Source organism: Lachnellula hyalina, assembly GCF_007821495.1.
Source record: "Lachnellula hyalina strain CBS 185.66 chromosome Unknown contig00042, whole genome shotgun sequence".
NCBI lineage: Eukaryota > Fungi > Ascomycota > Leotiomycetes > Helotiales > Lachnaceae > Lachnellula > Lachnellula hyalina.
The window spans coordinates 173,879-188,371 of NW_022157156.1; the positions used below are offsets into that span (position 1 = coordinate 173,879).

Sequence of the window (14,493 nt, forward strand, 5' to 3'; positions counted from 1 at the left end):
GGAACCAGCATCAACACCAGATTCGATAGTTACCAATCCTTACGATGGACTCACACCATTTCAAAATTTGCAGTTGCGGCCTCACCCAAACCTAACGAGCAACGCTCAAGAGAATGCACCTCCGGTTCTCCACCTTCCAGACCAGCTCAACCCCTACGTCGATCCACGCCTTCTCCCGATTAACACTTATAGGGATCATCAAGGGTAGATTCTCTTGCCGTTCTTCAAGCGCGTCTCCTGACAGAAAACACAGCTACTTCACATGGAATCCGAGTTACGTACCGGAACCAACTTTGAAGTGAGAGCCAGGTAGTCCTATGGATATTGACCTAAGAGAACCATTCCAATTATCAAGGTGGAAGCTGACATTTTGCAGCCCTAGAGCGGAGACATTCCAGCCACGATGCTACAGTCCAGACTCGACAGCGCGCAACGCTGCTGCGCTTGCCTGGACGGTTGAGGGGGCCCGCCGAGCACGTATAACACCCAACGGGTGTCACGATCTTCAATACTTGTGATTGACCTTATGGTCCGGGAATGAGAGATAGGCGGGAATCAAGGGCAACCAGGCACTCATTTCATAGCGAAAGCTACCCTTCCACAATCCTGAGAATCTTTGGGCTAATATAGGGCTTACAGATCACGAATAAGGCACACGCCACAAAGCGGACTGGGTCACGTATCGGCAAATTCAAGTTGAAGCGATGGAAAATGTGTAGAAGGGTAGGTGAAGGTCTCAGAACCGCTAAGAGATTATTACTGATCAAGTGTAGAGGAACTGGCGCGAAAGAAGGTCGCCGAGTCCAGGTGGTGGAGGTGCAGATTCAGATGCTGGTGCTTTTGGAACATGAAATTAGACGGCGTGCGGTAGTCAGACTGTTAGTCTAGCATATTTAGGAAAGTAAACATGCGTTACCACTGAAATTGACAATCTCAAGAATTCCCAACTAAGCATAACCTTTGATGTCTAGCACTGGCTAGGGACCATCTATATTGGAAGTCTAGCACACGAACACTAATAGCAGTACTATAAAGGGCAATGAGGCTGGCAAGTAAGTTAAGCGAACCCCTTTTGTGATAGCATATGTATTTCTGCATACTGCATTCGCATCTATGAGGGCAATGCTACAGCAATCTACGTCCCCTCAAGTAAGGAGTGATGTTTCCTAAAACCGTGCCCCTATCTAACCGTGCCACATGCCCTTCCTACTCCATAACCTAAACCGATGCCGATGCATGAATTATCAGATAGAACTCCCGAAACATAAGATGACAGAAACTCGCAGCGAAATCAAAGCGTACGTAATCGTCCATCACATAATCGCACAACCATTGCTCCGCGCCCTTCTTCGGCGCCCAATACCACCCATCCCTATACCCCCTTCCTCCTCATCAGCATGCAACATCTGCGCCTCCCTGGCTCTTCGCCTGCGTCGTCTGAGACCCGCACCACCAGCACCAGCCTCCTCGTTCGCCATCATATACTCCGTCCACTTCCTTTCCAGCCTCCCCGCAGCAGGCAAATCTCCCTTCAGAACACGCGTCATGTGCTCATTAACTGTCATTTGCCAGCCATAAAAGCACTTCATGCCAATAATCTCTGTCGGGTATGTGACATCCTTCTGCGTAGCCGTCGGCTTCCTGACCTCGGAATTGCGAGACAGCACTTCGCGGATGCCTGTCCAGGTCACGTTCTGGCAGTCGAAGACCACCATGCGGAGCCCGACGCGGGGACGGGATCGCGCGCAGGTTGTGCGGGAGGAGCGCGTGCGGATCATGGATGCTGCTTCGGTCAATACGAGATCCGAGATCTTGGTGTTGTCCATGTCGATGTTGCGCAGGTTACTGCAGGCGCGGATAACGGGGATCATTCCCGTGTCCCCAAGGTTCTCGCAGTAACTGATGGATAGGTGCTCGAGGATGGGCGCACAGGGGGCTTTGGCTAGGTGCTCGAATAGGAGAGTGTTGCTTAGCTCCGAGAGCTCTTCGAGGTCGAGATGTGTGAGGCGGGGGGTGGTGGCTAGGAGGTCGATGAGAGCGTTGTCAGTTAGAGAAATACAGCCGCTCAGTTGGAGACCTTCGAGATCTGGAACCATGTTTGCGAGAGTCTTGACGCCGCTGCTGGTGAGGCTAGTGCAGCGACTGAGATCGAGGTGGCGGAATCGGCGAAGTGGGACCATGGGAAGTTCAGTGAGTATGTCCATCTCTGGATCTTGGCCTATCAGCATGGTCTGAAGAGCTTCATCTGTGAGGTCGGTACAGCCGCTGAGAACTAGTTTCTGTAGCCTGTTGCTCTCAAAGATATCTTGAGCTAGTTCTAAACTGTTGAATCCCCTGACTTCACCTGCGCGAAGATCCACCAATTTTGGGCACCCTTTAATGACTGTCCTGATTCCCTTAGCATCCATATGAGTACACCATGAAATATTAAACATTTCCAACGATGGACAAGACTGGGCTATAATTTTACAAGTTCCGTTGGTGACCGCCGTGAGTCCAGTGAGGTTTAGATTCGTCAATCTCTCATTGCTTTTGAGAAGACTGTGCAGCGTCGACCTTTGGAAGTTCCGGCACCCTTCCAGAGTTGCATTGATGAGATTCTTGCATGCCTTCACCACCATCTCTGCCCGCTTATAATGTTCGACTTGGACGCAACCTCGCAGATTTAGATCCTTCACAAACGGGCCAGCCGCAACAATGATTTTGGCCAATGATCCCGCTGGAATGTCCTTATAGAACTCGGAGGCATCGAAACTTGTCCAGAGTTGCCCATCAAAGCAAACCCTGTGAAACGTTTTGCTCACAACAGAAGCCCGTACCAATTCTTTAGGTTCGAGATACGAGAAGATGGATAATTTAATCTCATGAGGCATTTCTTCCCAAAAATTAAAATTCGTCCGAGGTGCTCGTTTCACCTTTACTACCGGCATAGAAAAATAGTCTTCTAGAATCTCTGGCATGGATGACTGTGGTTGAAAAGGTATAAGTCCTCCCCTAGAGTGAGGTCTCATGTCTGAGGGCAAGGCGCTTGTCGGGGTTGAATTTCCTGGCGTCACAGAACCTTGTTCCTTTCTCCGAATAGCAATTCGACTAAAAGAGCCATCGAAAGAAGGCGTATCGACTCCAGGTGTATTGGGTACGGAAGTGGGAACGGTGGAGTACCCATCTCTAGATGATTGCGAGGAGTACGAGTTGTCATAGTTTCGTGGAGAGCTTGCGGAAGCTAAACTTACGCAGGACAGTGTGTTCCTGCTACCGTATGGATTGCTTGAAGCCTTTGGCCGACCTAATTGTGCTAGAGATGGGGAAGAGGATATTCGTTGGAGGCTCTGCAAAAGCTTCGCTCGGCCTCTCAGCTTCGGAGATGGCTCAATCGCAATGGCTTCTGAGTGTTCGACGGGTATTGCCGCAGGTCCTTCTGCCTGCAGAATCATGTCGGGCAAAGGGCTTTCCATGGCTGACAACTGAGCGCGAAATGGTGTCTGCACTTGTTTATTGTGATTGCGAATGCTGATGTGATGCGTGGACGCACCAGGCTTTTAATGTGTACTGGAGGCGGGGTCAAGCCAGGGTTGCTTTTGGCGCGAAATCCTATTGATCCTGACCGATGCAAGGCAGGGGCTTCGTTGAAAAGAGGGGTGAGTGAGGTCGGTAATGAGATAATGCCTCAAAGCCAGGAGGTGAAGTATCGCCTTTGGTCAAAGAATGGAATTATATTCGAGAGGGAGAAGGGGAGATGGAGAATGTTGGTGGTTCGATGCTTGCTCTTGCTCCTCGGCTTTCGAGTCGGAATTTATTGACAATAAATGTACCGCTCTTATCACCACTCAACATTAGCTTCGCGTCCTGACACCTGGTAAATATATATGTGAATATATACAACCATAGATCATAATGCAGACGGAAAATTAGAAGGGCAAATACCTTAATGATCACTTGCCACCGCAGGCCAGGCAGGGTTCAGAGTGGGAGAGAGAAATGGAGGTTTTAAACATGTCTTGTATTCCAGTCCAGGTTGTTTCGTTATCTCTTATCGATAAGACGGATTGCCTTGACTTGAGTGATAAAGGGGCTCACGAGGCCACAACTTCTTATCACACGGCAACTGCTGATGGATTCTTTCAAGACAAGACTGGCGAGACTGGTAGAAAATGAAGAAAAAGGTTGTCGGGAATTTAATCGGCTTGGCTTGTTTATCCATCCAGCATTGTTTCCGCCTTCTACGCTCCGTAGTATGCAGGGCCCCTTCTGCACCCACCAACGCTATTTCACTCTAAGAGGCTCGACGGCTCGAGACACGAGAGCACCCATCTCCATCTTCTCCTCTTGTGCTGCCGCTTTGTACCATCCCATCTTCCATCATATAGATATGTGTTAACCCGAACAAGTAAGGCATCTTCATTTATCCAATAATGCTTTGGACCCATCCGAGTCGATCACTGTGGGCCAAATGCTTGACGCTGAAATAGCGGGGTGTCCGATGAACAGTGGGGTCCGAACCCAAGGCCCAGGGCGAGGTACCTATCTAGGCTAGGTATATACCATGCCGTAGAGTACAGTCTCGGCCATAGATGTCCTACAACGCGACGCTATGCTCAGCTCGCGTAGCTGAGCCAGACAAAGAAACGTACAGTAAGGGTCCAACGAGAAGATATCTCAAAAAGCAGCGTTGTAAACGGCGCTATATCGGTCTTCTACAACCTTGCCTTGCCTTGCGAGTGAGTGCCTGAGCTGATCATCCGGCGGGAGTAGCCCACACCATGATATGGTCTCCTACAACGATAAGGGACCCTTGGTGCTTCAGAAACATTGTGTTAGGTGTAGTGGATCATGTGTCAGGGCGATGGTGAACAGTCATCAAGATATTGCACAATTCTTTGAAGTATTATCAGTACAAATGCATGCTCTCTGCGTAAGAAGCGGCATACTCCAAATTAGTACATTTAGCCGGCCGACAATGTAAAAATAGGGTTACCCCACCATACGGTAGTAGATACCAGAGATCTTCCGAGTTCAACCCCAAAGTGCCTTCCTATGTACTCGTGTACTGCTTAATTCGATTCTAAGCATCTTGGCTTATCCTGTTCCCTCTCTTCTACAAGATTTACTATTCTGATGTTTTGAGGATGAAGCCCGAATTAGGATCAGTGCAATCGCAGTGGCTAGAAAGAGAAGCTATAAGAAAGCGGTGTACTTGACCTACAGACTATAGTAGAGACGCTCTTAATCTTCAGCTTCAGCGTATCTTTCATGTGAACTTGGCTGGCTTGCCTTTGGTCACAAGCTTCGCAAACACATGATTTGCTGAAAGAGAGGTCATACAGATGTCTTTAATTCCACTCCCGGATGAAAGCCGAATCATTCGCCAGCCATGTAATTCAAAGAGGTGTGAGACACAAGGTATAGAAGAGGCGTACAGTAGGGCTGGAGACCAACCACCTTCTAGGTATCACAAGATGCCCGATATGAAGAGCATGTACTCACACAGCAAAGCACTGTGTCTTGTCGTAGACTAGCCACCATGAATCCTTGATTATGGTGGACATGAAAAGAACGATGGAAAGTACAAAATATGTAATGACTCGTGATAGACTCGCAAGATCGGTCTCGATGCCCAAACAAACGCGGGGCGGGCGGGTACTCCGGTATCAAAACGCGTGCCACTCCCGCAGCCTTGAGATGTAAATGTTCAGTGCTGACCAAAATGTGCATCGGAATAATATATTCCAGAACGAAAAACAAAAGGTTCGAAATCGAGAAACCACAACACGATTGTTATTGTTGCTTAATTGATTCTAACTTGGGAAGAGTACGGGAATGGATGTTGTTTACCTGATTTGCAAGTACTGTACTTGTCTCATGATTTCCGGACTCCTAAAGAAGCCCGCCCGCACTTGGGGTTTCGGCGGGGTTGAAATTATTATATAATATTTCCCAGCTTACCCAAGCACTAAGTGAACGAATGAATCAAGATCATTATATCTCTGCTTTCACGTACAACTTTTATCTTCCATAAGCACACACTATTATCATCTCAAAGACGCGGGCATGTATTCCCCGTAAACTCCAGTTGTGTGGCGTATCACAAATCCCCGAGAGATCCTACACCCTTCAGCCCCACTACCAACCAAGCAATACTGTATTACACCACACCACACCCCAGAGTCCGAGATTTCTTGCGACAACCTTTCGGATACCGAGCAACGCGTACCATTGAAGGAAACGCGGACGACGAGATTGATACATATAGATTATTTCGAGATCTACCCTCCATTAAGTTGTAGCCTTGCAGCAGAAGCCGGATCTTTTCGTCCTCCCCGCACCACTCAAAGCCTCGATCTCCCCAGAGATTTCCCAGTCCAAACGAGTCATCTGCCAACGTACCACGAACATCGAGTATTGAGGACAGAGGACCCGACGTGTCCAAGTATGCTGGAGTCAGATGGCCCACCCCATCAAAATGGTAAGCAATTTGTCTTCCTTTTGACCTCTGCAAACATCCTCACTGGACCTCGTACCGAGACGAGCAAGCGTGATGTCAGGTCAGACAGACACGCCATCTGGTGAACCAAGACACCCTCCCACTACTTCGTGATGATGATAGATATGCGTAGTGGCTGATCCGGATTCTATACAGGCGACGACATATATGAAAACACGACCAGAGGCCGGAAAACCGAAGCGCCCGGCGAGCTTCTTATTCCCAAAAATCGAAGCACAGGCAACCTGCTTGCGTATGGCCACAAAGGAACAGAGAAGGCTCGAATACGCTTCTCATTCGATGCAGGACCGTCAGCTGCAGAATATGATAACATCTCGAGGTTAGTTATAGTTGTCTCGACTTTATAATACAAGAGACATGGCCTTCTTGTCCCTCATGGCCCAAAATGGATTGCATATGGCAACTCGCAGATAGCTGATTGTGTTCTTCTCTCAGATCTCCTATCATGACAGAGCACGAGCATGGCCTCGGAGCATCAGGGCTTAGGCGTATTCGACAACAACCCCCCTCCCGAGTACCAACTATTCCTTCTTCTGAGGTCTCTTCTCGGAACCATTCAGTCGGCCCCCGATCAAGTTCCATGACCTCGTCCTTCCCCAACTCACGCTCGGGATCTCTGGCACCAGGATCATCTTCGCCTACTCTTAACTTCACCGAAGACTTAAGTCGATTTCCTTCCGAATCTCTGCATTCATTCTCCTTCGCCCATCAGTCCGAAGAAGCCATTCATAATCGCCAAAATGTATTGAAGAGGTCTGTGGAGTTCATGTCCCAGAAGATGGGGTGGGTGAATACAAACGCTGGCATAGCAAGCGCTCAAGCGCGGGTCAGCGGAGACCACGATATGCAAAACATGTTGGATCTGTTGGCAAGGGCAAAACTTGTAGGGGCAAACAACATTTCGGGTTCTGGCCAAGCAGCTTTTGCAGGCCCACTAACTGGACCTGCAACAGCCGAAGACGCTGCAAACATTTTTGATACTAGTTTTTTCTCTCGTTCAGATAGTCCCAATATGTTTGAAAGTCCTCATTCATCGCCGAATACCCTGCGAAAGCCTGTTCTTGCGGTCCAAACCGTCCCTGAAGACACAGTACAGTTAGACGAGCCAAAGAATGAGATGGAGACTTTTTCTGAGCCAAATTCCGAGCCTTCGTCTAGAACCCAAACCAGCGGAAGCCGGACAACCGCAAAGACTTCACCTCCAGTCACTCGGCGGCAAAGTCTCAAAAGAACATATACAGACACAGCACCTTTGACTTTAAAGAACAAACTCATGGACGCTTTAGCACAACCATTCATAGCTAATGATGTTTTCCACGAACCAATTCTGTCCCCTTCAAGTCCTCCGTCTTCTTTTGGGATGTCTGGCCCTCATCCTCTTGGCCCCGCTGTACATGGTCATTCAAGTCGATGGGCTCCCGCAGCGCAGGCCATATTTACCACAGACAGTACTGCACCGTATACGGTGCTAGCAGCGAATGATCTCGCTTGTCTCGTCTTTGGTGTTACAAAGGCAGAAGTGCGGAAAATGGGCATATTGGAAGTAGTACAAGAGGAGAGGAGATCTTGGCTGGAGGAAAAGTTGCGCTCACCCGGAACTGTTTCTGGACTGCCGTCGGGGAAACAAACTCCCCGTTTACCTGACGAAAGTCAGAGCCAGCATACAAGCCCAACCTCAACAACCTCTTTCCTCCTTGGGCGAACTGGAGTCACGGCTAGTCTTCTCAACAGGCCAAACTCTCGACAGGCCCCCAAAACGCCTCGTAGGGCGCAAACTGACGATGGCGCAGGCTCTAGTATCGTCGCAAGGACGAAGGCTGTCAAGGGAGGTCTATATCATCCTAGCAATAAGTCCCGGGGCGTCTTACTCTGTGGCGATGTAGTACCTATTCAGAAGAGAAATGGAGCAACCGGTTCGGCAAGCCTATGGGTCAAGGAGAAAAGAGGAGGTTTGATTTGGGTCCTCGAGGAGATTCATGAAGATGTGTCTGTCCTGAGTCTTGATGATGATGCCCAAGTTACAAAGATTACTGGCGCCACTGGCCCAATCTGGGGTGAAAATATCACTCGAGTTGGAATGGACATCGGAAAGCTCTTACCAAGAATACCCCGACAAGGAATCGACTCCAGAACGGGTGAGATTGATTACGCAGAAGTCGCAAAACGCAGATATTTTACAGCTCGTAACTCGGGGCGCGTGAATATTCCTTGTGCGGTTGATAGGGTCCCAGGTGGTACCGATCTGCGTGTCTCTAGCTTCCCACACATCGCAGGCATCATGGTCCTTTCAGCAAAAAGTTTAGAGATTACAAGCTCCAATTCTGTCTTCTCCGCCGCATTATTTGGGCAAGAAAAGCCCGACGGGCGCCCAATTACCGACCTCATTCCTGACTTCGACCGGATCTTGAAAATTCTAACCGATGAGGATGGCGTGCGTTTAGTTGATGGCATTGTTGTACCCGAGCATAGTTTTCGCCGTGCCCGAGCATTCTTAGCTGTACGAGATGGAAAGGCAGATGCCGCATCATACTTTCTACGACCTGATGGCCTCCCTGCTAAGCATAGAGACGGTTCAGAAATCAAGATCGATGCGCAGCTGAGGGTCGTGAAGTCGGATTCCAACAAGCCTGGTTTCGACGAGAATGTAATCGAGGAAAGAATCGATGAAGAGGAGGATCATAGTGGATCGAAATCAGAATCATCAGCGGAACTTGTTTACGCTCTATGGATTACTTACTCACGCCATATTCACGCCAACAGAGAGAACCTTGGCGCCGCTTCACCACTGCTTTCGGGTTGGCAGACTCCTTTACATCAGCCTTCTCCCGGACAGACCGAAATTGCTACTCCCATGGAGATGGACTCAGATGAGCCGAAGAATGAACCGTCTCATGCTTCTCTACTTACTGCTCATCTCAAGGCTGCCGCCATAAAAACTGCCGCCAAGATCACTGGGCGCGAGCCCCCAGCCCCCAAGGAAGTGAAAGAAAAGGACATCGTACCAAAAGTTGTCGAGCCAGTTGAGAAAAAGACAATCGATGACTTTGTCATTCTCGAAGAAATGGGTCAAGGTGCTTATGGGCAGGTGAAACTTGCAAGATACAAGAAGAACGGCAATCGTAAGATGGTTATTAAGTATGTTACGAAGCGACGCATCCTCGTAGATACATGGACTCGGGATCGGAAGCTAGGAACTGTTCCCCTGGAGATACACGTTCTTGACTACCTGCGTCGGGACGGACTTAAGCATCCAAACATTGTCGAAATGAATGATTTCTTCGAAGATGATGTTAATTACTACATCGAAATGATACCGCATGGATTACCTGGGATGGATCTCTTTGATTATATCGAACTTAGAGTCAACATGGAGGAGAACGAGTGCCGCAGCATATTTGTCCAGGTTGCAAAGGCGATCCACCATCTGCACACGAAAGCCCTTGTGGTCCACCGCGATATTAAAGACGAGAATGTAGTTTTAGATGGGGAAGGAAATATCAAATTGATTGATTTCGGGAGCGCTGCGTATATCAAGAACGGGCCCTTCGACGTCTTTGTTGGTACAATCGGTAAGTGGCTCTTTATACAATGCATCAAAATCGAGCTAACTTTTGGCAGATTATGCAGCCCCTGAGGTCCTAGCTGGCAAGCCATATCGGGGTAAAGAGCAAGATGTCTGGGCTCTGGGGATATTACTTTACACCATCATCTACAAGGAGAACCCATTCTACAGCATTGACGAAATCATGGACCGCGATCTCCGAATCCCATACATCATGAGCGAGGACAGCATTGACTTGATCCGCAAAATGCTAGATCGCGATGTGTCTTCCAGAATCACGATCGAGAAAGTGATAGAGCACCCTTGGTTTTCAACCGACGAAGATGATTGAAGGATATTGAGGAGCGAAACATTCGAGCTTCTCATGAAGAGACGCAATACACCCACGCACCAAATATAGGTACATATACGCACGAGTCCGTGAGGCAGAAAGCCTAAGAGATGAAACCCGCGAAAGAGATAGATATCATGAGTACAGGATAGGAGGTTTTTGGATGATACCCGGAGGAAAGAGAGAGGAAGAGACTGCGTGGGATGGATCCAGGATTATACCACTAAAGTTGAGCGCTGATACCAGATTTTTATCGTGTATATGAATGATGTTTTAGATGGAATTACAGGGCGCCTGGCGTACGGTCATTTTGGGATACAGATCCGAACTTTCTAGAAAGGAGCCCCCGGAAGTGGGCGTGCTCCATCCAGTATTATTATTATCAATAAATACACTAGTATTGGAAGCAAAGTTTGTGTTAGATCAAGCTGAACACTATGTCGAAACAGAGGTCTCCCCTAATGTGCAAAATCTCAGCAGGAAGAAATAGTGAACCATGTATTCATCAAGCTCAAATTCTCTCATTGTCTAGCCAAACGAGTGGACTTGTAACTTAATATAGTTTACTTTATGGCTATCTAATTTATTATCTATAATATATAATAGATTATAACGATTTAAAGTGTCTTATATATTTAATTAAAGATCTAAAATTCCAAGTTTAAAATCCTAAAATCGCTGATGTTGTCGGAGTGTAGTTTTCGCTTACTGTACGTACAGTACCATTTAGCAGACCAGACCCCTGGCTCGTTTCCCAGAATGATGCAAAATTCCGAGGGAAGCCCTGGAAACTGCCCAGAAGCAATTGCATTAATGTACCTCGCCCCGCAGTGCTGTGTACATACAGTAAGCTCGTAAGGTAACTCCGCCACCACAACTTATCCGGATTTTCTTGATTGCAAGAGTATATTTAGATGCCTTACCTCCTGTTGACCTTTTGTTATTATACCTAGAACTCGGTTTGTTTGATACCGTCCGGTCAGTTACACCGTTACACCAACCACCCTCCTTGCCAGATTCAAACTAACATTATACTTTAGTCAACTCCTCAGCCTTGCCGAGTATGGCATCTTCAGAGTCGCCAGTAACATGGCATGTTTTATTCTGGCTTCTTACTAGCCTAGCAATCAACTCAATGGCCCAACCCCCCACAAAACTATATGGGTCCTCACGTCGCTACCGGCTTTATCTGTCCAGCTCCCCCATAATCTGCGCAGCTGACGCAGTGTCCTTTATTGTTTGCATTGCCAGCACGATGTTGTACCTGAGGACCAGCCCGAAGAAAGCCAGCCAACTAGTCAATCTACTTAAGTCAGACGGTTTGTCGACGGAGAAGCCAGCTGAGGACCCACAGAATCATACCTGGCCCCGGTGGCTCTTCTTCATTATGGGAACGCTCCCAGCAGCTATAAAACTTGGCTCCTTCACTGGGGTTCCGTGGACACAGGCATTTTGGAATGATGTTCGTAGCATCTTTCACAACAATAGAATTGTTTACTTTGCTTTCTCGGTCTGCTGGGGACACCGCGTCTGTCCCTGCGATTCTGGGATTCAGCGCATTCGAGTGGGAAGAGGCTCATCATGAAAACCTCCGCCTCAAGACCAGCCTATTGGCCCGCAAGATGGCAGCCTTTAACGTTACGCTCTTCGTTTTTGCTCTTATCGCCCACATGATTCTGATAGTTTGGACCATTCAGACACTCTGGCTCGCTGGGCTGCAACCAATATATATTTCGTCCTCCGCGAGTCATATGGCCGACTGGATACAATTATGCATCTATGGTTTAATTTCGCTACTAACTGCTATACTATTGGTGCTTAGATGTTCAGGTCATGATTACAACATTATCATACACCGGATCCTCAAAACCTCGTTATTATGGATGCCGAAATTTGTGTTATTCTTCTGCCTTGTCCCAAAGTGGGGAAAAGGTCCCCCACCATCACGTTTTAACAGCTGGGCGGATGTTATAAGTATATGGAGCTATATGGGAGTTTTCTTTTTATGTGTATTTCCGGGGAATGAGTTCGGTTTGTAGACGTTGGCCAGATGTTGGTGAGGCGCTGTTGATTACTCGGGAGCCTCGAATTGGAGAAGAACTTGAGCAGCCAGCTCAGTCCGGATCTGAAGCCGCTCATTCCTCAGTCGAAGAGACGCTAATAGAGGAAGATGCGTGGATATCATTTTGTTTCTTTCTTATCAATCTAGTTGTATGCCTTTTATGGTATGCATTCATGTATGATTCTACAGGTATGGTTAACCCTTCTTGGACAGACGTCTTCGGGTAAGCTCGATATAAAAGGGCACTTGGGAGCCAGGCATACAAGAAAAGACTCTACTGAAGACGTTAAAGTATTCTTGGACTAGAACAGAGAAAACAAGAGTTTTGACTTTGCATGTGAAAAGAGTGGTCTCATATGTCCGTCCTAAGTAAGATAAGTAAGAAGGTATTAATTGATATCAGAATATAATGCTCTACTATATTTCGTGCATAAAACTCGCTCTCTCACTTATTATTGCTGTTAGACAAGAACCAATATATGAGATCTATAGCAGGTGAAAGTAAAACAAACCTTCGAAGAACTAGATTATGAGCCGTGGGTAGGCACTAAAGTCGGCATAGAAATAGGGGGGAGTTAGTGCTACCCTTCAGCCAATCAAAGCCCAAGCATGCCACAGAATCACGTGTCAGCAATAACCACCATGGTGAATGTTGCACATGGCATTTCTTTGTTCGACCCTCTGCCAATCCGCAGAACGCTCAATCCCATCACTCACCACCCTTTCTTCCTCTCCAACAGACCCAACAAACATCTGAAATAATGGCAATCAAACAGCAAGCATCCGGCCTCATCGCCTACGCGCAATCCCTCGTCGACCGCATCATCAGCCCTTCTACACGCCAGAACCTGTACAACAGCAGCATCAGCTTTGCGAAAGAACAGCCTCTTTTAGCCGTATGTCTGTTCCTTTCTATTAATCTCAATCAATCAATCAATCAATCAATCACCAGTAATCTAATTATCTCTTCGTAAACAGTCCTTCCTAGCAATCCAACTATCCCTCTCCCTCACACCCCTCCTCCTCTTCACCTCCTTCGTGCTCGGCGTCCTCTCCCTCTCGCTCATAAGCGCGCTCCTCTTCTCGCTGTTCTGGATCGGTGTCGCGCTCCTCTTGCTCGTGCCGACGCTGTTTGTCACGGTGTCGCTGGGACTGATTGTGTGGATCTGGGCTGTGAGCAGTTTTGTGGTGGTCAGATGGGTATATAATCTTGTGCCGGTGAAGGGCGCCGGGAAGGTGGAGCTGGTTAATGGGAAGGTTGTCAAGGTTGAGAAGAGGGAGGGGGAGGCGCCGAGGGGGGAGGTGAAGAATGGGGAGTATTGAGGTTGGGGGAAGCGAGATACTTGAGATGTAGGAAAGGATGGAAGGGATAAAAAGGAGGGCGTGATGGATGGATGAAATGAATATACTTTTATGGAATGCGGGAAATGGGAATTGGGACGGCGCAGAGGAATATAACGTTGCTATTTCAACGGGCGTTCTTCACGGTATAAACGAACACGGTACTGGGAAAGGTAAGAAAATACACATCACAAGTAGTATTATGTCATCATTTCTTTACAGTACAATCAACTCGGAGCCCTGCAACACAGTTTCGTGCGTACGAAGTACAACCGGGTATGTTTTATCACCCCTGTTTTTTCATCATGTAACAAATTCATGTCAGCAGCCATGGGACATACGACATCAAACTCATTCATTCCTTATATATAGACATATATACAGCTTACCTTACCTTATACTATATATCAATTCCCTTAACAACCCCCCCCCCCTCTTTCAAGCAGAAACAAACAATTTCAAACCCCCAATAAATCGAGAACAAACAAACAAGCAAGCAACATGTCTGCCAGCAGAAACCCCGAATCCGTCAGCAACCAACCAGGGAGAATTCCACTCCAGCGTACGCCGCTCAGAGCCAATACGCATGACCACAAAAGGCGTAAGATTATCATCTCATGCTGCGTATCCAGGTCCCAACACGACCACCAGTTCAGCATGCTCCCGGCTTGAACGTCGGTAACGACGCCGCTCCC

The 14,493-nt window shown here is 47.8% G+C and overlaps 3 protein-coding genes across 3 annotated transcripts; 2 read left to right on the plus strand and 1 right to left on the minus strand.

Moving 5' to 3' along the window:
• Positions 1-1,313: 1,313 nt before the first annotated feature.
• FBXL2 (F-box/LRR-repeat protein) lies at positions 1,314-3,455 on the minus strand (the record flags this gene model as incomplete). Its single annotated transcript, XM_031148768.1, has 1 exon — positions 1,314-3,455. One exon carries the CDS (start codon positions 3,453-3,455, stop codon positions 1,314-1,316), a length of 2,142 nt encoding a protein of 713 aa, XP_031006592.1.
• Positions 3,456-6,639: 3,184 nt separating this feature from the next.
• ppk6 (Serine/threonine-protein kinase) lies at positions 6,640-10,395 on the plus strand (the record flags this gene model as incomplete). Its single annotated transcript, XM_031148769.1, has 3 exons — positions 6,640-6,821; positions 6,938-10,071; positions 10,121-10,395. Coding segments are annotated over 3 exons (3,591 nt in total), but the record flags the coding sequence as incomplete, so codon positions are not given.
• Positions 10,396-13,218: 2,823 nt separating this feature from the next.
• Positions 13,219-13,780, plus strand: LHYA1_G003801 (uncharacterized protein; the record flags this gene model as incomplete). Its single annotated transcript, XM_031148770.1, has 2 exons — positions 13,219-13,353; positions 13,436-13,780. 2 exons carry the CDS (start codon positions 13,219-13,221, stop codon positions 13,778-13,780), a joined length of 480 nt encoding a protein of 159 aa, XP_031006561.1.
• Between the last annotated feature and the right edge of the window lie 713 nt (positions 13,781-14,493).